At 43.0% G+C, this 26,602-nt stretch overlaps 1 protein-coding gene across 2 annotated transcripts in view; it reads right to left on the bottom strand.

Moving 5' to 3' along the window:
- ppm1e (protein phosphatase, Mg2+/Mn2+ dependent, 1E) overlaps positions 1 to 26,602 on the bottom strand; it is a 96,290-nt gene that overhangs the window by 11,456 nt on the left and 58,232 nt on the right. The window contains exons 1-4 of one of the 2 annotated variants that reach the window (XM_052035830.1): positions 18,675 to 18,789; positions 10,972 to 11,093; positions 2,717 to 2,916; positions 580 to 768 (exon numbers count right to left, since the gene is read on the bottom strand). In XM_052035830.1, the coding sequence (XP_051891790.1) occupies positions 580 to 768; positions 2,717 to 2,916; positions 10,972 to 11,093; positions 18,675 to 18,727 (564 nt within the window). In that variant the 5' untranslated portion in view covers positions 18,728 to 18,789. Of the gene's footprint in view, positions 1 to 579; positions 769 to 2,716; positions 2,917 to 10,971; positions 11,094 to 18,674; positions 18,790 to 26,602 lie in introns of those variants that run through there. The other variant, XM_052035829.1, reaches the window with a different exon arrangement.

Raw genomic sequence — 26,602 nt, 5'->3', positions numbered from 1 at the left:
GTCATCATTAAATGAAGGAGAAAATTTCATGGGCAGGACAGCTGAATCTCACAGATAATAACTGGCACAGGAGTCAGGAGAAGATGAGGACATATTTCTCTACACAGGGGGCTGTCAAGATCTGGAAGGCGCCCAAAATCGAAAAAGTGGAATCTGATTCAGTTGGGACTTTCATCTTTTAAATGTCTTTTGGACATTCCTGAAGAGGTTTAAAGCTGGGGAGTGGGATAGATTGAATAGCCTTCTCAAAGAGATAGTAAAGGCATAATGCCCCAAATTACCTCTTTCAGATCTGCAAGTGCTGCTCAGAATTTCTTGATGGTGAATACTGTCTACTTGAATTCCCGAGTTTTGCATTGCATTGGCTCATTGCGCCAAACCATCACTCACGATGGAAGGACTCACACAGGGCAACAGCTCCTAGTTTCCACCTCACTGAGTGAGGTGGTTGATTTAGGCAGGGTGGTGGTAAGGATTGGTGTTCCATCTGGGAAAGAGGTGGTATGAAAGTGAGGGATAGCCCTCCTGGTCAAATGGCTGATATTCAGTGTAAGGTTTCTCCGGATGTTGATCACAAACCTCTCTGGCAGCCTTCTGTACAAATCGCTCATCTGTGAGGCGAAAGGCACGACACAAGGCCTCAGCGGGGTCGTGCTGGAAGATCTCCTGTCGAGCCAGGTTCACATGAAGGTGGATAGAGGCATAAATCGCGGCGTCTACCCCTCCATGCCCATCAAATACAGCAAAAAACGACTGTTCTTCCTGGTCCTATTGGGAGAAATAGTTACAGAACAGGGAGAGAGACAACGATGATACAAACTTGCACTGCAATCTCAGACCTCCAAAACAATTTGCAGCCAAGAATGTCTTTCTGAATTGAAGCCTCCTTGTAAATGAGCTAACACATTAGACCACATGCATTCCACAAACAACAAGGGGATAATAACCAGCTAATGGGCATCAGAGGCACCTCACCTGTGCATATAGTTTCTACTTAAATTTCCTCTCCTAAATTCCTGCTTCCAGTAATCCACACTTTCCCTCCCTCATCTGTCCGCTCACTCTCATCACTCTTCTCCCTTCTTCTCATTTACCAGTTTTTGCTCATCCACCTCTTTTGTCTTTTCTCTTCCCCCTCCATTCCAGTCAGCCTCTTCTCACTTCTCCCTTTCTTAACCTCTCATTGACTTGCACCCTCACATCCTTTCACCTACACAATTCTCCCCCACCTTACCCACTTCGTTGCCTTATCTTCCTCTTCCCCTTTCCTTCCCCTTCTCCCATGCCTTTGTTTTTCTGCTTCCCACCATCTTTACAGCCCCTCCCCTTGCCTTTTCTCCTTTGCCTTTGTCCTTTGCTTTCATCTTTGCCTCCTACCCCCCAACCCCCCCCAAACCAATAATAACCATTCAGTTACAGAAGCTATCAGACAAGGAAGCTGTTTGATGAAATTATTGTCTATGACAGCTGCTGCTGTCGCATCTTTCCAAGCATCACTAGAATTCACTGCCTTGTATCAGGACACACTCCGCTCTGAAGTGGCATCTGGAAATAAATGGCAGCTCATCTTGATGGAGGATGTGAGTGTCAACTGAGGATCAGTTAGGGAAAGCATTAAAACCTAAGTTAACCTTCCAGTGCCAGACTGAGGGAGTGCTACGTTGTCAGAGATGCCACCTTTCAAGAGATGGTAACCAAGGACCTGTTTGTCCTCCCTGGTGGATATAAATGTTCTTATGGAGCTTTTGAAATAATTCAGGGGAGTGTTCTCTTTTGTCCTGGACAACACTATTCTCTGAACTCTTAAAACTAGGTGATACGGTTATTATTTCATTTCTTGGGTGCTTTCTGTGTACAGATTGATTGCTGCATTTCCAACATCACAGTAATGACTTCTTGACTGCTGTAAAATGTTTTGGGACTTCTCAAGTTGGTGAAAGGCACTGTTTAAATCCAAGTCCCTCTAAATCACAGCTGTATCAATTCACTCTCTCTGACACTGTGTCCCTATAGATTCTGCTACACGGTAAAGAGATATCTTCTCTGTCTGGGTTTCCTAGTAGTTTGACAATAGATATGTTTTTCCAGATGTATTTAAAATTGTACCAAGTGTGGGAGATGGAAGAGACCTGATGACTCAGTGGAGTCATGTATCAGGTGGAGGTGGACCAAGCCACATGGACAAGGCAGTTCCATTTCCGGCCTAGGGCTGGTAGCCAGTGATTCCAGCTTTCAGCTGTTGGGTGGGACTTAAGTGTGATGCGCTCTGCAGTCAGATTTCCCATTACCCAGCCTCACACAAGTTGTATGGGCGAAGATATCCATGGTTGCTGGTGTCCTTGGTGCAAGGCCCCAGGGTAAGGCCTTGGTTCAACAGAGGAGTGAGGGAGGGGCAGTTAAAAAAAGAGAATGAAAAAGCATAACATTAAAATGTGCTCAACAATTCATAATAAGAAACAGAATCTAGGGCTAGGTGATTTCCAAATATACCACCCCAGATGAAAATAAGCCATCAAAGATTTCAAAGAACAGATAAATGAAAATTTAAGGAATTTCAAGCACACTGCCCAATGGAATGTCTTTCTACCCAAGAGATGGTTGAGGTCTGCAGCTTTTTAAGGGGTCTGGAGGGCTTATTTGAAGCCTGCAATGTTGGGATGAGACTTAAAAAGCTCAGTGAGGCAGACCACGTTATGTCAGACTTGTATCTACCTACCTCCAGATTAAAGAGAGTATTGAAATCAGGCAGACAAACGTGTTTGTCCTCCATCTTCCTTCGCATATTTTTGATGGCATGAATTGATGTTTCGAAGTAGGGATGTGTCCTTCTCGTCAAAGGCAAATCCTTCACCCAGCTGCAGCAGACCTCGTGGAGCTTGGTGAACACCATTCGGGCCAGCTTTGTTGAGTCAAACTCTGAAAAAGCACAAGGGTTAAATGATTCAACTCTCTTCTGCACATAGACAGGCGTAGTCAGCAATGTGCACAACCTATCAGCAAATAAATATTTTTTAAAAATTGAGGCTGAGTAAGCAGAAAGTAAGTGCCAAACAACTGTGGTGCCAGGCCAGCTGCAGTCACTCTACAGCTGTCAAGAGGTGAATGTTACAGTCGAACATTACAGGGCTGATGATACACTTCTTTACACAAAAGGATTTGAAGGGCAGAAGGAGGGAGCACAGATCAATGACAGCCTGATAAATAAAAACCATGGAAACAACCTGAGCTGTTGTAGCTCACTGGGCAGAACATTTGCCTCTGAGTCAGGATATTTTGGGTTCAAACCCACTCCAGGGACTTAAGCATAAAAATACTGGCTGAGACTTTCATGCAGTACTGAGGGGCTATGCTGTATTTTCATAGCTGCTGCCTTACACGAGGCTTTAAACTGAGACCCGTCAAATCTCACAGGATGTTTCTATGGCAAAATACTCCGAAGAATAGCGAAGTTATCCTCTGTGCCACATCCAATATTTATCCCTCAATCAACGTGACAGAAATGTATTGCCTGGCCATTATCATATTGCTCTTTGTGGGAGCTTATGGTGTGTAAACTGACTTCTACATTCCATCCATTGTAATATTGACTACATTTCAAAAAAAAGCTTCAACGTGCTTTGGGGCATCCTGAGGTCATGAAATGCAAGCACAGTGTATTTGCCACCCTCCCCCACCAGGCATATAATATAATTTCCACACGACATTAATAATTACTGACAAGCCATGGGGAACAGATGGAACAGATCTCTTGGTCTAACCCGGCCTGCATAGCAGAGTATTATTCATCAATCATTCACAGAGGGACCTGACATCAGGCAGCTGAGTCAGCCCACAGCGATTGTGCAGAACCTTATCTCTTCTCCCTTGTCAGCAGGCTGAGTTGTATCAGTGACTGAGCATGAAGATATCATCTATCTCTGCTAGCAAACTTACTCCAACTACCTTTATTCAAGTCCAACATTTTAGCAGGTTAGGGCACCCAACCCTCCAACTCTCCTCTGGATGTGACTCCTTAGTTCTCCACTGGACCTAATCCCTCACATCTCCGCAATAAACCTAAGAGAACAGGTCAATATTGGCAGAGGGTTCCCCGTCCAAACACCAGTCCAATTATTATATGCGGAAATATGGGGTTACTGTTTTGTTTAATGTCTGGGCCTTTCACTAATTACTCTCAAACTGAATTGCCTCCTGAGCTATTTCAAAGGACAGTTAAGAATCGACTTCATTGCTCTGGGTCCAGAGTCAAATTTAGCTGGACAGAATAAGAATGGCAGATTTTTTTGTAATAATCCATTAACACACACCAGCTTTTGCATTCCACATTTACTTAATTAACTGAAATTTAATTTCCTTGGGTTCTGTAGTCTTCATGATACATCATCTGTCCAGGTCTCTGGATTGTCAGCCCAGTAACTCGGCCACTGCTGTAGCCCGATTTGGGAGCCGGAGCCCAATCCGGCTGCTGGTTATCGCCCGGGTTTGGCTTCCGCCTATCGCGGTGCTGAAGGGACAGCTCCCCCTGAACCCTCCTCTTCCCACGGACGCGGCCCGACCTGCTCAGCATTCCCAGCACTTTCTGTTGTTATTTTAGATTTCCAGCATCTGCAAAGCTTTGGGTTTCCGCGCCGAGCCGGCTGCCTGACAGGACCCTGGCGGTAAAATGAACCTCCCCCGGGCCTGCGATACTCCCCGCAGATGATCGAAAGGTGAAGCATAAACCATATGACGAGCATCTCACCGTCACCTTAACACAGTTAAGAGCAACGAGGCGGGTTTTATTGCCTTAATTCTTCCAGAATCTTCCACAGGTGGACAAGACCGAACATTCCCGCCAAGAACAGAACCGGCGTCGCGTCGTTACCGCGCCTCGATAATATCGCGAGACTGCGGTGGGACCGACGCGCGATGCCAGGAGTGTCACGTGCAGTCAGCGGTGCACCACGTGGGGCGTGCCGCGTGCCGCGGTCAACGGCCGCGCCTCGCTCCACGAGGAGCGCAGCGCATGCGCCACGTCACGTGGGGCGTGCGGGTCGCTCGAGGACAGAAGGAGCGCGCCACGTGAGATGGTCTTCGGGCTGTCACGTGGGATGTGCCGGGTGTCTCGGGGCCGGGAGCGCGCCTCGCGGGCTGTCACGTGGGACGTGCCGTGTCCTGGGGCCGGGAGCGCGCCTCGCGGTCTGTCACGTGGGATGTCCCGGGCGTCTCGCGGCCGGGAGCGCGCCTCGCGGTCTGTCACGTGGCCGTAAGGCCGTCGACGCGCGGTTCGGGCTCCTTTCTCACCACAGCTGCTGATGGGCCGAAGGTGCGGGGCCATCCACCCTGAACGGTAAGTGGAACTGGTCATCAACGGGCTTCAGTCACCGCGAGTGACCACCGCCTCCTTCCCCGGCGGACACGGGGAGCGCTGCCGCCCACAGAGGCTGCCACCTCCTCTGCCCGGTGTAATTACAGTGACGCCTCCTTTCCCAACCCTGCTCCATTTTAATCACATTTACAGCATGGACTAGCTAACTCGCCTCACACACCTTTTAAGACGCATCTTTGGCCTTGGTACGTATTCGGTATGAAAAGCGTGTGGAGATTTTTATTTATTTCATCTACACAATTAAAGGAAGCTACAAAAGGACAGTGGTCTAACAGTTACCAAGCAACGATGCATGAAGCCGTTTGACGTGGAAATTCGCCCTTGAGACTGTTCTCAGCTTTCTAACCTCCTTCAGTCTCTGGTCTGCCTTCCCACCTGAGCCAGTGTTTTGTTGGTCAGACGGGACTCTGGTGGTGCATCGATGCATTAAGTGCAATCTCCAGAGACTAAAGAGATCTGCTGGTCGGGGAGAAACGGCACAGGGTCCATCACGTCTAACACAGACACCCACACCAGTCTGTTTCCCCTGCGTGAATCAGGACAGAGTCCCGTCATCACTGTGAGAAGATGACCTCTAAAACGCTACTCCATTTTTAAATGGAACATTGTCTCTTGATTTTTATGTGGCGTGTTGTTTATTCAGCATTATACAGAATTAGGCCATTTAGCCCAGCTGGTCAATGCAGGTGTTCATGACCTACATAATCCTCCCCTCACCCAACTCTTCATCTCCCTCCATCATTCACTCATGCCTTTTCCTTCCAGTCTCCCTCGTGTTTATCCAGCTATTCCCTTGAAATATATCTCTGATATTCACCTCAGCCATTCTCTTCACTTTCTCGGTTTCTCTTGCATTCCTAGGGACCGTCTTATATTCCTAGACACTAGTTTGGACACTCCTCCTCCCAAGTGGAAGCATCTCCTTGCTTTCATATCTCTAGGTCTAATATGGGAGCAAGCTGTTATCTGCAGAGAGTTGATTAGTGGGAATTAAGCACTATGGCTTTGATGCTGATCTTTCCAATCTCCAGCATGAAAACCCAGGTTAAGGGTTGATTTTACAACTGGCAATGGAACTGTCTGCCCAGTACTTGGGCTTCTGTTTGCTCCTAACAGGAAAGGATGGATGTTCTCATCTGAATCAAGCACCTGATGCCAACAATGATGAAATAAACAGTTGTGTCCATGACTTGACTCACTTGCACATGACAAACAGACAATGCCCAAAACACAGAGCAACAAAACAGGACCTCACAAGGTAGACCAGGACAGGAATGAATCCCCAACAAGAGTCAAGTAAATGCACTCAATAACTGATTTCTGAGATACTGTAAATGGTGATTGGGTAATTGGGTGCCTGACATGAATGGGGATAAGAACCATGAGAACCTCAATCTATAATGGATTGTCAGCTTTGCTATCACACAAAATCAAAACAATCCCCAGGAAGTGGGGCCATGGGAAATTTGTCACCTCTGAGTATCATTGGTTGCCTGTGAGAATGATTCAAAGGGTCATTTAGAAGGCACAAGTCACTCACAAACAATTTACTGCTTGCTGTCAGAATCGATCGGTCCTTAATTAATTAAATGGGAGCAACAAAGTTATGAAGAATTGATTAAAAGTGAATGATTCACTCAACAGATGATTGTAGCTTAGGGAGAATCTCAAGTAGCAGGGTGGAGGAGGAGTACAGGTGTCATTGAATCTAGGGAGAGGGTTGTGCTGCTTGCTGGTGGTTCAACAATTGCTTAGAATATCATCAACACTTCCCCCCCGCCGAAACACTGCTGCCTTACAGTGGTTGTAAATGACATGACATTATTGAATGTCATGGTATGGGTTTGGCTTCACAAATCACAAGTTTGATTTGTTAGAGGCTTCAGTTTATAAAGGGAAGAAAGGGTGTATTTTGCCAAAAGCGTATTAACCTAGATCACTGGCCTCCACTATCAATCAACCATGCCTGCAGGCTGACCCATCTGTTATGACACTGGGTAGCAATCTCACCTGAGAGAGGAGGTTTTGAGTTCAAGTCACAATTCAAGGAATTGAACGCATAATTCAGCTGACAGTCCCAGGGTGGAACTGAGAGTGCCACACTGAGAGCCATCCTTTTGATGAGACACTAAACTGAGATCCTGTCTGTTCTCTTCAATATGTGTGAAGAAAAGCAGGGGAGTGCTTCCTAACATGTTGATTGATTTTGATCTCTCAATCAACGGCATATAGAACAGATTAACTGGTCATTTTAACATTGGTTTCTTGGGATCTTGTTGTGCAGAATTGGCTTCCCTTTCTGCATCCACCACTTTTAAAGTTCTTAATTGGCTGCAGAGCGCTTTAGGGTGACCTGAGGCGCTGAACAAATGAAAATTTTCCTTCCTTCATTGAGGTTTGAACCATGACTGGACCAATTTTTCTTTGGTCTGGATTACTGGCTGAACATCTCAACTAGCTAAGCTATTCAAGGGCTAGCCAACTTCATGTATTTCATCCTTTTAACCATGATTCACTGAGAGCCATCAGGGGATCCATAACTGCAGCTTAATAAAGCTCTTCAATGAAACTATGAATAAATTAATTGGAAACCACCCCAGCTGCGTACTTGGCATGTATTCAACACTACTCAATCAGTGCATCACAGCTCACTTACTCTCACCCAGTGAGCGAGAGATTGGGCAGAATAACAATCGGTTCTATGTACTAAGGTTTCTGGACCTTAAGTTGATCACAGAGGATAAAGCCTTCTCAGGACATTTTGTTTTGTTGTGCAGTTTATAACAATTGAGGGATAGGAGGAATCAGTTCCCTGCATGCTGCCCTCAAGGCAGTTGTTTGGGGATGGGACCATCATCCATCTATTTCTGGAATGTGCATTTGTTAAGAATGTCCAGAAGGACATGAAGTGGTTCTATGCAGTTCCATCCAGAACAGCTGTGTAACACAGGACTTGGTGTCTAAGGGCTGTTCCCAGGTATGCACACTGAGACAACTGCTGCTGGACAATTATCAACTTGGTGCCCTCAAGTCTGTCTGAAACTTTAAGGTCTTCTGCTGCAAGGAGCTGTTCATGACCAAATGTTGCAGATTGGCACATTCCACAGTCGAAACTGTGTGCTGAGAGACACACTGATGCTTGGTGCAGCTGCCACAAAAGCTCAGTGGGAAAAGGGCCATGGTTTTAAGACCTGCATCATTTCACATTCAGAGATCAAAATTTATGTTTACAAAACGCTCCTCTAGTAACATGTGCAGAGGAAAGCTCTTGTTTTGCTGACTAAATTCAATGATATGGCTCATACTGAGAATGGTGATATATGGTGCCTATTCATAGATTTTTCAAATATATAAATTCATACTTTTGGAATTAAAAACACACGTAACTGACTAATTACTGCTACTGCAGTGAATGGAGAAAATCTGATAGCCGAGTGGATATCAGATCATGGTGGAGCCAACTTGGTAGCCATCAGCTGGAGCCAACAAAGTTAGTTCCTTGGTAGTTGAGGATGACTTGCTTCCACTCCAATTCCTTGGGTTCTAAGGTGGTTTCAAGTATCTATTGTGGGATCCAAAGACTGACAAATGGGCAGATGGGGGGGTGGGGGTTAGGGCGGTAAGTGGTGTGCTGCTTTCACCATTCTCATTGGGCATCCACATTCTGAGAAAGAGATTTGTGCCTATACCATTCTGGATGTTCCTTCTCCATTTTGAACAATCATGCAAAAGAGATTCTCACAAGTTGGTGAGAATGTTAAATTTTCTCATGGAGACATTGAGAACATTGTTATTTATTTTCTCTGCCCTTCTGGTAATCGCTTGCCATTCCAGAGCTCAAACTAGAGTGCTTGTTTCAGGAGTCTAGCATTGGGCATAATAATGATGTGACCTGCCTGTTGTATCTAGCATGTGTAATTATAGCCTTAGTGTTGGAACTTTGATTTGAGAGAGGATGCTGATGTTGGTTTGCTTATTCTGCCAGTGGATTGGGTGGATTTTGTGTTTTTGTGGTTGTACTCCAATGCCTGCTCTTCCCTATTTTTTTTTATTTTTCAGGATCTGGGCATTGCTAGGAAGATCAGTGTTTATTGCTTACTCCAGTTGCCCTTGTGAAGGTGGCGATGAGATATCTTCTTGAACTGCTGCAGTTCTGGTTAAGGTGCTCCCACTATGATGTTTAGTAGGGAGTTCCAGTATTTCACCCCAGTGATTGTGAACTGTACTGGAAGGTGGTGATCAGTGCTGCCTGGTAGGTCACAAACTTTATGCTCTTGAGATCTTCGAATTCTCTTCCTCAGATCGCCAAAGGCTATGGTAGCACACTGGAAGTGGTTGTTAATTTCATCATCAATGTCTGTTGCTGCAAAGAGTCAGTTTTGGAAAGTAGTCCATCTTTTCCAGGGTCTCATTGTGGACTTCAATGTCAGACCAGTGATGTTGTGCAGAGGAGACAGGCTAGAATCATGATTTGCGTATGTTGTGTAGCAGATGTAGAATGGAAATGAATTTCTGACATTTAAGGAAAATTCTCCATAGCTGCACTTGATTGATAGAAGCTTTTGTGAGGTCAAAAAAAGCCATAAAGTTGATGCAACTTTATGTACTTTTGTTGGTGTTGACTTACAGGGAATAAGACTGTTGTTTGTGAGATCTTGCTCTACACAGATATGCTGCCATGTTTGACCAGAACACATTGCTTTATGACCGCTGAATTTCAAAGTCAAGTTACTGCAGTGAGAGACTTAGTATAATCAAGGGCACATGAAAGGCGGTAAATTAAAATTCTTTCCTTTTTGTTCTCATTCTAGCATACTCCTTGCCTGCTTATATGTGTTGCTGTCAAAGCTGCTCTCAACCTCATGTCCTTTAGCTATTGCGCAGTTGGCAAATTCTTGTTTTCAATGGAATGTTGTCGGAGATGGTACCAAGCTGGTACAGTGCCAATGTCAAAAAAAGTGGCTCCAAGTTGAATTTCTGATATGTGTACAGTTCACATCAAAACGTTGGGCATGAAAGAGAAATCAACCTGGTCTGTTTCTATCACTAACAATCGTGTGTGTGTGTGTGTGTGTGTGTGTGTGTGTGTGTGTGTGTGTGTGTGTGTATTTGGGGTAGAAGTGTAGGGACATGTATGGGAGTTGGATGTTTATTGTGCAAGTGGTGGTTGGGGGGCAAAAGAGAGTAAAGATAGTATTATGGTGCAGGGTCATTGCCACTTGGGTGGATACTGGATGGTTACAAACTGACCACTTCCCCCTCCTGCTTCTCTCCAAAGAACTCCAGCTGGTCTGTTCAGCAGCAACACTTGGTCTTAAATGTATTTCTGTAAAGCCTTTTGCTTCTTCAAGACATCCCAAAATATTCCACAATCATGTACCCTTAAAGTGCAATCACAGTTGTAGGAAAAGTGGCTGCCAAATTACACACAGCAAGCTCCCACAATTAGCAAAGTGGAATTTATTTTTACAGACACTGATTAAGAGATAAATGTTAATCTAATTTAGTAAAACATTCCAAAGCTCTTCAAAGGAGCTTCAGGGAAGAATTCCAATTCCCTCCATCTCCCCCCTCCTGGTTTTCATGTTTTTCATGTTACTTACGTGTAATCCCATCTGTGCCATCCAGGAGACTTGGCACATAATGGAGAACAGAAAGGTCACTCTGAAGGATTTCATTTGTTGTTGCCCTTGCCAGTGCTGCAGCCAATGAGAAGGGGGCATTACTGAAAGACAAGAAAAATGCATATGAGAAAAAATTAGCTCCCCACATAATGGGAATCCAAAAATGAAACAAAGGCATGTAAGTGATAAAAGAGTAGTACATGGACTGGAGCCCATTAAGAACAAAAATGGAAACTTGCCTGTGGTTGCTGAAGGCATTATTGAGATACTAAATGAATACTTTACATCTGCCGTCACCAAAGAAGTAGGTGTATCTAAAATAATAGTGAAGGAGGAGATAGTTGGGACACTGGATACATTAAAAATTGATTGCATGGCGGTATTAGCAGTCAGTCAACAGAACCAGATGGAATGCATCTTAGGTCTTGAGGGAAATGTGGGAGGAAATCACTGGAGTACTGACCATGTCTATCAATGCTCTTTGGATACGGGGTGGTGCCAGAAGTGGAGCTTCTCTCACTGCAGTGAACTCTGACCTGTTCAGCTACAAAAAGAAACAATCTGGATTCACCTACTGGTTGGAGGAAACCCAGGTGAGGGAAGGAGCCAGATCACAATTGTGGAGCAAAGAGAAATTCATGAAAAACAAGTGGACATATTTTGTTCAAACACAAATATACATGCACAGTCAGTATGATTTTGTGACTTAGGTTTGATTGAATGTTGGAGAGCAATTTTCAATTCATGTGTTTGTTTCCTCACTCATGGAGAGTAGAAGGATGCAGAAGAAATTAGAAAGAGTCTGGTGACACTTTGACAGTGGGTTAGGCTTAGTGGTCGAATTTATTTTTTCCCCCCTGTCACTGATCTCTATAATTGAGTGCAGCTGAAGAGTTCCACACTTATGGAAATCTTTCAAAGTTGGCCACTCAGAGGTTTCTCACATCCAAGGAACCAGAATCCACTGTACTTTTTATTTCCTATCAGTGTTCTTTTATTAAAAAGAAATCAGATTCGCATTTCTATAGTAACTTCTATCACACTGGGATATTCCAAAACACATGATAGTTCATGAAGTGTGTTTATTCTATTGAGATATAGAAAACACAGCACCAATTTTGTGCACAGAAGGCTCTCATAATGGCAAATAGATAATGACCTGACAATTAATTTTTCGTGATGTTCAATGGAGTGATAAATAATAACCAGGACACCAGGGAGAACTTGCTCTCCTTCAAATTTCCATCTACGAGAACAAACAGAAAGATGGCCCCTAAAACACTGTAGCACTCCCTTGGTACTACTCTGCAAATAATAGCATGGGTTTTGTGCTCAAATCTTGTGAGCAAGAATCAATGTGTGTGAACAAATAGACACATCTCTTTGCTGGGCCTTTACTCTCTGCATTCAGGAGTCTATAGTTGAGTTTCTTTTTTATATCTATCCTTTGCCACTGGTGGCCATATAAGTCCCTATTCAATACCTGAGAGGGGCCAGAAGTGCCTCAATCTCTGTACCTTAATCCTTAGCACAAAGGGGTTGCAGGTGGATTGCAAACCAAGCAATACTGCTTCAGACAAAACACATGATTGAATATGTCAGATGCATCAACACATCATATCCTATCTGATTATTCCAGTGCACAGCAACATTCACTGATTTGAATTGAAACAACAAGGTGCTTTGAGACAAGCAACTCACCAAATAAAGTTCTTCTGCACTCTGTCCCAGGGGTTCTGATCTACTTATATAGACACAGTAAACAGCAACATCCCAGAAAACAGCCAACCAGATTTAATTACAGTGGCTGAATGTCAACCAAAGCTTTTCAGTGCTTTTAAGAGGCATTTAGACAGTCTCACGAACAGGCAGGGAATGGAGGGATGTAGACCATGTGCAGGCAGATGGGATTAGCTTAATTTCGCATCATGTTTGGCACGGACGTCATGGACCAAAGGGCCTATTCCTGTACTGTAATATGTTCTAATGGCATCCAGGTCACAACTGAACAAACTTTAAAGATTGAGAAAGAGGTGTATGGGCATAAAATAGCAAGGATTATAATGGTAGACAGCAAGATCTTGTCTGCATGTAAAGGGGAAGTGAGTAGCAAAATAAAAGCATTGGTCTCTTAGAAGATGAGACAGGATTTATTACTAGGGAACAAAGAAATGGTCAAGACACTAGCCACGCACTTTGTATCCATCTTCACAGTGGAAGATACTGAAAGCAGAACAAAAGTAGCAAGCAAAGGGGAAAAAGACTGAGCAATATACAAGTTCTTCTCTTAGTGATATTAATTGTACCAGATGAACTAAGATCGGAAAAAGAAGTAGCTGTAGAGATGAAGTGTATATTAGTTTTGACTCTCCAAAATTCTCCAGATTCTAGAAGAAGTTCCAGCAGATCAGTAAGCAATAAATCCAGCGCTGCTTTTCAAGAAGGGAGATCAAAAAACAGAGCCACATCAGTTGTTGAGAAAATCTAGAATTCATTAAGAAAATGATGACAGATCATTTAGTAAAAGCTAATATGATTATGGTTTTATGAAAGGGAGATTGTACATAACAATTAAGTTCTTTGGGGATGTGTCCAGCAGGGAGCCAGTGGACACAGTGTATATTTTATCAAAGTTTGCTGGTAATACAAAGATAGGTGAGAAAGCAAGTTGTAACGAGGACACAAATCTGCAAAGAGACATGAATACTTTAAGTGAGCAGGCAAAAAGATGGCAGAATAAGGATAATGAAAGGAATTTCAAGGTTCTTCATTTTGTTAGAAAGAATAATAAAACAGAGTATTGGTTAAATGGTGTGAGGTTGAGAGATCTGCATGTCCCCTTACAAGAAACAAATGTTAGAATGCAGGTCAGGCGAATAATCAGGAGGATAAATGAAACTGTTGGCATTTATTGCAAGGGGGATGAGGTATAAAAGAAGTCCTGCCATAACTGTACAAGACCTTGGTAAGACCGTACCTGGAGTACCGCATACAATTTTTATCTCCTTTCAGGAAAGAGGTACTTGCTTTGGAGACAAGTGCAGAGAAGGTTCCTTAGATTGATTGCTGGGATGAGTGGGTTGTCTCATGCAGAATGATGAGCAAAATGGGCCTATCTGCTCTGGAGTTCATAAAATTATGAGGTGATCTCATTGAAACATATCAGATATTAAGGGCTCAACAAGAGATGGGAACCTGAGTGGGGAGACTGAAGGGGAGGAAACAAGGATAGAAGCAAAAGGACAAGAAACTTGGAGGATGGAAAGGTCAGAGCAAGCTGGACTATTATGCAAAATAATGAATAGACGACGACTAATGTTAAAGGGGCAAACCTGAAGGCACTGTGTCTCAACGTGCAAAGTATACAAAATAAGGTAGATGAATTAATTGCGCAAATAATATAAGTTAATAATGTCCTTGTGATTATGGAGACATGGCTGCAGGGGGATCAGAGGCGTTACTCAATATTCAGTAAGGGCAGATAAAAAAGAAGAGGAGGTGGAGTAGTGTTGTTAATAAAAGAGAGAATCAATACAATAGTGAGGAAGGAAATAACTTCAAGAATCTGTACAGGTGGAGCTAAGGAACACCAAAGATGTGATGTAGGAAATGGCACTGAACGGAATATTAGAGATGCATATAATAAGGGTACAACCTCAATTATGCATGACTTTAATCTACATGTAGATTGGGCAAACCAAGTTATAAATAATACTGTAGAGGAGGAATATCTGGACTGCATTTGTGATGGCTTTCTGGACCCATATGCTGAGGAACCAACTAGAAAGCAAGCCCTCCCAAACTGGATATTGTGTAATGAATGAGAAAGGATTAATAAACAGTCTTGTGTGTGGGCCCATGGGGAAGAGCAACTATGACACGATAGAATGCTTCATTAAAATGGTGAAAGAGTTGATTCTGAGACTAGGATCATGAGTCTACACAAAGGAAATTATGAAGGTATGAGGCGCAAGTTGGCTGTGATAGGTTGGGGAACATTACTTCAAGGGATGACAGTGGATAAGCAACGTCAAGTACTTAAAGAGTGCATGGATGAATTACAACAATTATTCATTCACGTACAAAAATGAAACAGGAAAGGTGTCTCAGACATGGATTTCGAAAGAAATTAGGGAAATATAAAAAGACCAGAAAAAGTAACAAACTTGGAAATTGCAAGCAGTTCAGATTTCAGCAAAGGAAGACAAGGGACTGATTGGAAATAGAGTACGAGAGTAGACTTGCAGAGAACATAAAAACAGATGGTCAAAGCCTCTATGGATAATTGAATACAAAAGAAAGAGTAGTGAAAACAAATGTAGGTCCCTTATAGTCAGAAGTGGAGAAATTTATAGTAGGGAACAAAAAAAAAGGCAGACCAATTAAATTCATACTTTGGATCTGTCTTCATAAAGGAGGGTACAAATCACCTCCCAGTAATGTTAGAGAACACAGGGTCTACTGAGAGGGGGAAACTAAATGAAAGTCAATATTAAGAGGGAAACTGATGAAATTAAAGACCAGTAAGTCCCCAGGTCCTGATAGTCTGCATTCTAGAGAACATAAGGAAGTGGTCCCAGAAATAGTGGGTGCAATGGTAGTAACTTTACAAAATTATTTAGACTTTGGAACAGTTCCATAGATTGGAGGGTAGATAACATAAAATTTAAAAAGGGAGGAAGAGAAAAAAGTGGACTAGCCTAACGTCAGTGGCAGTGAAAATGATGGACTCCATTATAAACTGGATTATAAACCATGGGAACTGAAGTGTCAGATTAGAGGATGGATCAGTTGGTGTAGAAGTAGATGCGATGTGTACAGAGAAGGTGAGGAAGGATAGTCAGGGGACGGGCATAAATGCAATCAGTTAGATGGGTTGAAATGAGTTTACCTTAATGCGAGAAGTGTTAGGAATAAGGGTGAACTTAGAGTATGGATCAGTACATGGAATTACGATGTTATGGCCATTACAGAGACTTGGCTGTCGCAAGGGCAGGAGTGGCTGCTTGAGGTTCCAGGGTTTAGATGTTTCAAAAGGGATAGGGAAGTGGGTAGAAGGGATGGGGGGGTGGGGGGAGGATGACTAGGGTGAGGGTAGGACCACTCAGGGATAAGGGGGGAACAATGTGTCTGGAAGCGAAGTAGGTAGGGGAGGTCCTAAATGAATACTTTGCTTCAGTGTTCACCAGTGAGAGGGACTTAGACGAATTTGAGGTTAGCGTAGATCAGGCAAATGTGTTGAAGCATGTCAAGGTTAAGAAAGAAGCAGTGTTAGAGCTACTAAAAAGCATTAGGATAGATAAGTCCCTGGGGCTGGACAGGGATACTATGGGAAGCAAGGGAAAGATTGCTGGAGCATTAACAATGATATTTTAGTCCTCCCTGGCCACAGGAGTGGTACCGGAGGATGGCAAACATTGTTCCATTGAAAGGTAAAAGGGATAATCAAGGGAATTATAGACCGGTGAGTCTTACGTTAGTGATGGGCAAACTATTGGAGAGGATTCTTAGGGACAGGATTTATGAGCATTTCGAGAAGCATAGTCTTATTAGGGATAGTCAACATGGCTTTGTGAAGGGCAAGATTGAGCCTCATAAGCTTAATAGAGTTTTTTGAGGAAATGACAAGACAAATTGATGAAGGTAGTGTGGTGGATGTGGTATATATGGATTTTAGTAAGGCGTTTGACAAGGTTCCCCATGGTAGGCTCATTCAGAAAGGCATGAGGTTATGGGATCCATGGAAAATTGGCTGTGTGGATTCAAAATTGGCTTGCCCACAGAAGGCAGAAGGTGGTTGTAGAAGGGGAGTATTTGACCTGGAGGTCGGTGACTAGTGGTGTTCTACAGGAATCTGTTCAGGGACCCTTGCTCTTTGTGATTTTTATAAATGATTTGGATGAGGAAGTGTAAGGATGGGTTGGTAAGTTTGCAGATGACATGAAGGTTGGTGGTGTAGTAGATAGTGAAGAAGGTTGTCTTAGGTTGCAACAGGATTTAGACAGGATGCAGAGCTGGACAGAGAAGTGGCAGATGGAGTTCAATCCAGAGATGTGTGAAGTGATACACTTTAGAAGAACAAACTTGAAGGCAGAGTACATGATTAATGGCAGGATTCTTAGCAGTGTGGAGGAACAGAGAGATCTTGGGGTCCAAGTAGATCCCTCAAAGTTGCCTCACAAGTGGATAGGGCAGTTAAGAAGGCATATGGTGTGCTGGCCTTCATTAGCTGGGGGATTGAGTTCAAGAACCGAGAGGTGATGTTGCAGCTCTATGAGACTCTGGTTAGACCACACTTGGAATATTGTGTTCAGTTCTGGTCACCACATTATAAGAAGGATGTGGAAGCTTTGGAGAGGGTGCAGAGAAAATTTACAAGGATGCTACCTGGGTTGGAGAGCATGTCTTATGAGGAGAGGTTGAGCAAGTTAGGGCTTTTCTCTTTGGAGCGACGGAGGATGAGAGGAGACTTGATTATGAGAGGCCTAGACAGAGTGGACAGCCAGCATCTTTTCCCCAAGGTGGCAATGGCCAATACTAGAGGTCACCCGTTTAAGGTGCGTGGAGGAAAATTCAGGGGAGATGTCAGAGGTAGGTTTTTTTTTAACACAGAGAGTGGTGGGTGCCTGGAATGCACTGCCAGGGGTGGTGGTAGGGGCCATTACGATAGAGTCATTTAAGAGACTATTAGATAGGCACATGGATGAAAGAACAATAGAGGGCTATGGGAGGTGAAGTAGAGAGGGGGATAGATTGAACGGGGATAAGGTTTATGCAGGTCAGCACAACATCGTGGCCGAAAGGCCCATACTGTGTTGTACTGTTTTATGTTCTAAAATATGTAATAGAGCACTTGAAGCTGAGTGACAGGATTCATGAAAGGGAGATCATACTTGATAAATGTCCTGGAATTTTTTGAGGATGTAACTAGCAGAATAGTGACGGAGAACCAGTGGCTGTGGTGTATTTGGGCTTTCAGAAAGATTTCAGTAAGGCCCCACATAACAGATTAGCCTGAAAAATTAAGGCACCTGGGATTTGGGGGTGGGGGGGGGGGTGGGGTAAGGTGCTGAATGGATAGAGAATTAGTTGGATGACAGAGTTGGCAGGACTGATTGATTAGTAGGCTTATGTTCTGTAGAGTTTAGAGGAATGAGAGGGGATCTCATTGAAACTTGCAAAATTCTAACAGAACTGGACAGATTAGATGTAGAAGGTTCTATGGTATATTCCTGGTGCTAGGGAGTCCAGGACCAGGGATCACAATCTAAAGATATGGGTAAGCCATTTAAGACTAGGAAGGAGGAGAAATTTCTTCTCTCAGGGAATGATGAACTTGTAGGATTCTCTGTTGAAGCCAGATCATTAAATAAATTCAAGGAGTTAGATATTGTTCTTTGAGTCAGAGGGATCAAGGGTTATGGGGTGAAGGCTGGAACAGAGTACTGAGTTTGGATGATCAGCCATGATCATCTTGAACGGCAAAGCAAGCTTGAAGAGCCAGATGGCCAGTTCCTATTTTCTGTGATATATGATATATGTTGTCAGGGTGTTTCCCCATGCTGTGGGAATCTAGAACTAAGGAACACAGTCTTAGGATAAACAATCAATCACATAAGACTAAGAAGTGGAAACATTTCTTGAATTTTCAGGTGACACAGATAGTAAAGCTGCATCCTCACAATTCCAGCAACCTGGAGTTCGATCCTGAATCCCATCTGGGCGGAGTTTGCATGTTCTTCCTGTGACCCCATGGGTTTTCCCTGGATGATCCCAAAGATGTGTGTTGGTAGGTTAATTGGCCACTATAAATTGATCCTGGTATGTAGCTGAGTAGTAGAATCTGTGGGGAGATGGGTAAGTGGGAAGAATTAAAAATACAAGATTAGTGTAAATGGATGCTTGATGGTTGGCGTGAATTTGGTGGACTGCTGTATGACTGTATGATTTCAGAATCACCCCAAAGACTAAGGGTACAGTGTTTTTATATTCAAGACTGAGATGTTGGACCACAGAGAAATCATGGATTTATGGGGATCAGGCAGGAAAATCAAGTTTCTCTTCAAGTAGATCAGCTGTGTTCTAATTGATGAACAAAGCTGTATGAGCTACTCCAGCTCCTACTTTTTATATTTTCTTAACTCATCAATCTAACTTCCTTTTTGCTCAGTTCCTCTAATAATCCACCACCTTGGACCTGCTCCTCAAGTTCAACTGCAGTCTTTACATTAATCTAGATTCTCCCTTATTTTCCAAATATATGATGTTTATTTCCTGGTGTCTTTGGAAGACAACAACATTTCATTGGCACATTCACAATGCATGTGTTTTATGACCTCCCCACTCCCCGAAAACACTTCAAATGGTCCTACTACCAGACCCAGTAGGGACCCCAACTGCATATGGAAGATGCTGTCTCGGTCACAGCCTTGGCAGCAAAAGGACAGTGCAGTGAATAACCAACACTTCTCGGGCTTGATCATCATGCCTCTGCCAAATGGAAAACCTGAAAATACAGTTGATCATTCCCAACATTTTCAGGCAGAATCTACTTGGAAGCTGGCAAAAATCCACATACATCAAGAAAATTCTCACCACCAGCTGTTACTCAGTTATAGCCCCACCAAGTGTTCCTGAGGCTTGCTTTCTCGCTCTGATTTCCCTTTTCATTGGGTAATTGTCGAGCCTCTGCTCCATGGAGCATTGAGGGAGTCCTACACTGTCAAACTAGACATCACAGTAAAACCCATTTGCTCTCTCTGGTGGTACTTTGTCAAGGAGCACGGGAGTTCTTCTTGGCGTTCAAACATATATTTACCCCTCAGTCAATATCTCAAAAACAGACTATCTGGTCATTATCATATCATTACTGAGAGCTTTCAATGCTCTCTATTTTACCCTGTGCATACATTACCACATTGGCTGTAAGAGCATTATGGAATCTCCTGGGGTTATGAAAGATGCTATATAAATGTAAGTTTCTTTTTACTGAGTGATGGGCAGATATTAAAACCTTCACTGATAGCTGTGGCTTTGACAGCATCAAAAGAGTGTTCAGTCATGGTTAAAAGGTTGCTCTGACACTACCCACTAACTTATACAGAGAATTAGATTGCTGCCAAGGAATTACTACATCAGCATTCATACTTTGTACTCAAAGTCTTTGGCACTTTGAAGTAAGGTTTGGATAATGACCTGAAGTTAACCTGTAAAATACAGCCTGTTAACATAAACTGTAGTTAAACTTGAGAGACTCAACATTCAAGCTTCCCATTCATTTCCTACATGGTTCTCTGGAGGAGTATACAGCAGAAGCACTGAAGGTAGTTTGAACTGGAGCATGCCAGGTAGGTTATAATGAACTCACTGACTTGGCTATATTGTCTTCAGCTTGAAATGATGCTGGTTAGCAGGCTGGGGGCATAGAATCACAGTCACCAATTAATCATTGAATGGGATCCAATCAAAATCACAAGGGGGCAGGGTTGAGAGTGTTAAAATGGGGTCAAGGAGAAGTTAGTGTTTGAAGGCATTGGGGGATGGGTTGAGGAGGTGGTTCAGGTTCAGAAGGAGGCTGAGGTTTGTTGGGGTTGAGGGTTGTTTCTTCATTCTATAGGTCGGAAACAGCAAATTAGCAGGCTTTCTGGGAAATTCTCCTCAATGATTAGGTTAAATGCTTTTTCCCAAAAATATACATTATTCATAATACAGTAAAAACAACCAGAACATGTCTTTCTGTATGTTCATTGTGCCATTTATATAATACATTCTCTTACAACACATCAACGTCATTCCTGTTTCCTCCTTAAACTACGTACCCAAGAAGCATTTGAGAGACTGTTGCACAGGGCCCAGCCCCTCAGTGTCCAGTCTCAGCAGGACCATAGAATGTGGTCCTCCCCACAATGCCCTTGCAATGGTTGTGCAGAGCTTCAGTGCATCCTTCAGCATGTATTCCTTCACCTTGGAATGTGCTAGTCAGCAGGATTCACTTGCAGACATCTAACACTGGAAGACCAACAAATTTCATGCACACCAAAGTGTGTCTTTCAGTGAGTTGGTGATCTTCAAGCATAGGTTAAGTGCTTCCCTCAGCCAGCTGTAAGTAGTAGATTTTTCAAATTATCACAATGACTGAGCAGTGCATTAGATGAGCACACTAGCTTTACATCTGAGTCAAAATGGAATCTCGTGGGAAACCTGGACTAAAATCTCCAACTTCTGCTGCCAGGATAGCACTTAAACCAAATTAGGATGAACTGAGTAGCTCACAGACAGCAAGGAGACAAGGAGAGCTGGTGCTGCAACAATGTCCAAACTGATGCAAAACAGACAGGGGTGAAAGTGTTTGTATGTTGGGGGCTTGGGGTGGTAGAGGTTGGATGATCCAGACCAGAACCAGGCATTAGCAGAAGACTACCATCAATAAATCCAGTTGAGTATTAAGGAACTTATTAACTTAAAAGGTAATGTTAAAGGACTAAGCGACGTCTGGTAGAAGGAGACGCAAGAGGCTGCAGATGCTGGAACTAGAGCAACAAGTAAGATATCTATAGAAGTCAGGCAGCATCTATAAAAAGGAATGGACAGTTGACTCAGTCCAGATGTGCCTTGATGCTGAGTTCCTCTAGCATCTTGTTTGTTGTCACGGTAGAAGGAGGCTCTTGTATAAACACAGACATGGACCAGTTAAGCCAAAGAGCATGTGCTTGAGCTGTAAATGATAATAAAATACATTGTAGAGCTTCCACTACATTGCTGCCATCCCAGACAAGCACCAATAGCTATGAATTCTTTTCAGCACATGCCTGTTTGTGCAAAGAAAGCTGCCACAAACAAGGAAATTCAGGAATGAGCTGAACTTCCTATTGCTTTCCTAATAACATCTTGGAGTCTGAAACTGGAACAGGATGAAGATGGCATTCCAGGGGTACTGTAATCGCTTATGACCTTCCAGCTCAGACACTGAACCCAGGCTGATATAAAGTACAGATTATCCTTTGCACAGCTCTCATCCCACAATCAGCAACCATGTCTGGGTTAATTTCTCTGAAATTTGAACTTGGAAGCATGGTCTTCCTCCAAATGGCTAATCTATATGCATCTTCCCAACTGGCACAGTTGGTAGGCATTGGGTGGGTGGGTAAGATGCTCTCTAAGTCACCATATCCAAACTGAGGTTTGAGATAGATTGTAGCCATATAAGCTGAATTGTGGGTGCCTATGAAGTTTAGGATATATATCATGTTTGTAGAGAGGGTGAGTGCAGCTCCATAGGAAGGGCAGTACTAGTGAGAAAAATCCTGCAGCCCTGAAAGTAAACACTTGAGATTTTCTGAAAGCAGCACTGGTATCTTAGCAGCATTACTGTTGTCATGGTAATAGAGGTTTGGTATAAAGAGAGTGCTCTTCCTCTCTCTCTCTCTCTCTCTCTCTCTCCTTCTCCTCCTCTCTCTCTCCTCCCACTCCATTATATCTTTATGGTCACACAAAAATTTTAAATCACTCACTCAGAGCACTTCCTGACATGACTGATCTGGTCAGTTCTGCCTGTTAGTTTGATTAGGTAGCTGGTGAAGTCTCTCTGCCAAAGTCCAGTACCACAGGAACAGTTCCAAGTGTTACTCAGATCACTTCACCACCTCACACATCTGTATGCCTATTACATCAAAACATCTGAAAAAACAATTTACAATGAAGTACAGTCAATATTACAATACAGGGAACTGGAACCCAATTGGCACATAGCAAGATCCCACAATTAGCCATGAGAGAAAGTTTTAGCAGGGGGTCCAAGGGTTAATCTGTCAATCACTGTCTTCAATGTAGTCAATGTCTCAGCCTTGCAGCTCTCTGGAATAGAGAATTCCAAGAGTCTCAGCCATCTGAGAGAATAGCTGAGAGAAGAAATTCCTCCTCATTTCCATTGCAAAAAATGGAAATGAGGAACTATGCCCCCAGTCCTAGATAACCACACTAGGGGAAACATCCTCTCAATATCCACCCTGTCAGTCCCCCTGAGGATTTTATGCAATTCATTACGATCTCCTCTCATACTTATGAACTTCAATGAGTACGTACCCAACCTGTTCATTCTCCCTTCATCATGGAAATCAGCCTCTACACTGCCTCCAGTTGGAGTATATCCTTCCTGAAATATGGAAACCACAACTGTATGCAGTACTTGAGGTGCCATCTTACCAGCACCTAGTAAAGTAGTAGCATCAAAACTTTACTACTTTTATACTTCATTCCCTTTGCAATGAAGGCCAACATTCCTTTGGCCTTTTAAATTATTTTCTATACCTGCATTCCAACCTTTTATGTTTCATGTATGGTGACCCCCCCCCCCCCCAGATCCCTTTGTATCACAGTATTTAGTGGTCAGAATAATAATTTTCTTTTTCATTCAAATGTGAATAACCTCACATTTTCTCACATTATATTCCATCAGACAAGTCCCTGTCCATTCACTTAACCTATCTATATCACTTTGTAAGCTCTTTGTGTCCTTCTCACAAATTGCTAGCCCACCTATGATTGTATTATCAGCAAACTTGGCTGCAGTGCCTTCATCCATATTATTAATAAAGACTGTAAATAGTTGAGGCCTGAGCTCCGATCCTTATGGCGCCCTGCTAAGTACCCATTTATACCAACTTTGTTTTCTGTTAGTTAGCCACTCCCCTATCTATGTCAATTTATTGGGTGTCTTGTGTCTTCTACTGTGAAAACAAGAGAAGTGCAAGGTAATAAGTTTACATATAAGTTACAACGAACAAATGCACAATAAATGGGAGGATAGTGAGTGGCTTGGAGGAACAAAGGGACCATGGTGTGTATATCCACAGATCCTTAGAGATAGCAGGACACGTCAATATAAGGGTTAAAAATGCCTACAAAATGGTTAAATCCGTGAGCAGAGGGGTGGAATGTATGAACAGTGAGGTTACACTAGAACAATATACAACAGTGATTAGACCACAGATGGAGTAGTTTTGCTCATCACGCTAAAGGAGAGATATGATTGAACTGCAGAGGATGCAGAGTAGATTGCTGAGAATTTACCAAGCTTGGAAAATTACAGTTAAGAGGAAAGATTGGATAAACTGGGTCATAGATTTAAAGTATTTGGTTGAAGGATTAGAGAGAAGTTGAGAATAGAAGTTTTTGCTTGGAGAATGCTCAGAGTCTGGAACTCCATCTGAAAGGGTGGTAGGTTTGAAATGTGAGGTTTGAAGAACTGTGACCTGAAGGGTTATGTTCATAGTCTTGGAAGGTGGGATTAGGTTGGGGAGTGTTTTTGACCTGCACAAAGTGGGCTAAGTGGCTTCCCACTGTTTCAGATTTGATAAATGAGCCATTTGGCCAAATGCTGTCAGATGAAGTGGTGAAATCAAATACAATTACTGCATTCAAGAGGCATTTAGACGAGTACTTAAATAAGCAAGGCACAGAAGGATACAGTCCTAATGCAGGGAAATGGGATTAGTGTAGATGGTCAAAAAGGTCAGCATGGATGTGGTGGGGTGAAGAGGCCGTTTCTGTGCTATACAACTCATTGACTGTGTTTAATAATTTTTATATGATTCATACAACAGAGAGGTTCTTTTCAAAGCTTCACAAGGTGGTTAAGGGTAACAGTGAAAATGACAGTTCAGATCTTCCCAATAGCACCTTAAGAGAGTAAATTTAGTTTTCAAAATCTGAAAGCAATAAAACTAGGAGCAGGACCAGCAGCCGTAAGTCATGTGATTGTCAGCAAAACCAACTGCTTCATTAAGCATCCAAAGCAAAAGACTGCAAATACTTGAAATCCAAAACAAAAACACAAAATACTGGAAGCATTCAGCAATTCAAGCAACATCAGTGGGGAGAGAAACAGGGTTTGACACTTCAGGTCAAGGACCCTTCATCAGAACTGGAAAAGTGAGAAAACAAGCTTGTTTTAAGTTGCAGAGAGGAGTAGAGTGGGAGAAATAAAAGAGAATGTTTGTGAAGACAAGATAAGTGCAAATTAATAGCAATATTGTCAAGATAACAATTATTTTAAAAATCTGCAGTTAAAGACAAAAAAGAGAAAAGGGAAACAAATTGAAACAGAGATATAGCAATATTGCTCTACATTTTGGAGGTTTGGGCAAGTAACTGCAGTGCATTTCATAAGTGGTACACATTGTAGCTACTGTCGGCTGTAGAGGGAATGAAGTTTAGGATGGTTGATGGGCTGTCAATCAAGTGGGCCATTTGTCTTGGATGGTGTTGAGCTTCTTGAGAATTGTTGAGTTTGCACTCATCCAGGCAAGTGGAGAGTATTCCATCATGCTTCGGACTTGTGCCTCATAGATGCCGATAAAGCCCTGGGGAATCAGGAAGTGAGCCACCTGCTGTAGGTACTCAGCCTTTGACCTGCTCTTTCAGCCGTGCAGCCTTGAGTCCTGATGCAAGGTTTCGACCCAAAATGTCGACAATCCGTTTTCTCCCACAGATGCTGCTCGACACGTTGAGTTCCTCCAGAAGATTATTTGTTACTCCAAATTCCAGCATCTGTAATCTCTTGTGTCTTTCTTCCAGCCTTGCTATTTATGTGGCTAGTGTAGTTGAATTTCTGGTCATTGGTGACCTCCAGGATATTGATAATGAGAGACTTGGTAATGGTAATGACATTGAATGTTAGGGGAAGTTGGTTAGAATCTTCTCAGTTGGAGATGGCCATTGCCTGGCACTTTGGTGGCATGAATGTTACTTGCCACTTATCAGGCCATGCCTGAATGTTGTTTTGGAACTCCTGCAGTTATATCTGGGACCACATAATTGACATTTGCCAATCACAACCATCTTTTTTGTGTGAGTTATGACTCCACCGTTGGAGTATTTTCTCTTCAATGCCTATTGTCTTTGATCCCACACTTTGTCAAGTATTGCCTTAATGTCAAGGACAGTCACTCTCACCTCACTTCAAAGAAGGTGAGGGGCTCTGCAGAGTGTCCCGTTCAGTCTGCAAAGACATCTGAACTTCCAGTTGCTTGTCACTTTAATTCTCCAAGCTACTCCCACTCTAAAAATGCCTGATGAAGACTCAAGGGACAGCATCTCTTCTATCTGGGTAGGTTGCAGCCCTTGGGACTTAATATTGAATTTAAGAATTTCTGTCTTCTCTCTCTCTCCCTCTCTCTCTCCACATATATGGCAGTACCTTCCTGTTTTAATTTGATTCTTTCTTCTCTTCTTTCTCTAAGGTTTTTAAAATAATGGTTTCCTTGTCAACTTTGGTCTGCACCCATCACAAAAATTCCCTTTGTTCTCCCCACCCCATCCCTCTTTGCAACTTAAAACATGCTTGTTTTCTCACTTTCCCAGCTACGATGAAGAGTCTTGATCCAAAATGTCAACTGTTTCTCTCCCCATTGATGCTGCTCAAACTGCTGAGTGCTGTCAGCATTCTCTACTTTTTTTGCTTCATGAAACTTCCTCAAAAAACTTGGCTCATTTATCAATTCACAGCGCTGTAAATTTATCATTTACAGCAGATGCAATCTCGCTGGCTCTCCACTCGGCTTTGGAGCACCTAGACAACAGCAAAACATAAGTCAGGCTGCTGTTTATCAAT

Source organism: Pristis pectinata, chromosome 21, assembly GCF_009764475.1.
Source record: "Pristis pectinata isolate sPriPec2 chromosome 21, sPriPec2.1.pri, whole genome shotgun sequence".
NCBI lineage: Eukaryota > Metazoa > Chordata > Chondrichthyes > Rhinopristiformes > Pristidae > Pristis > Pristis pectinata.
This window is presented reverse-complemented; position numbering and strand designations above follow the sequence as displayed.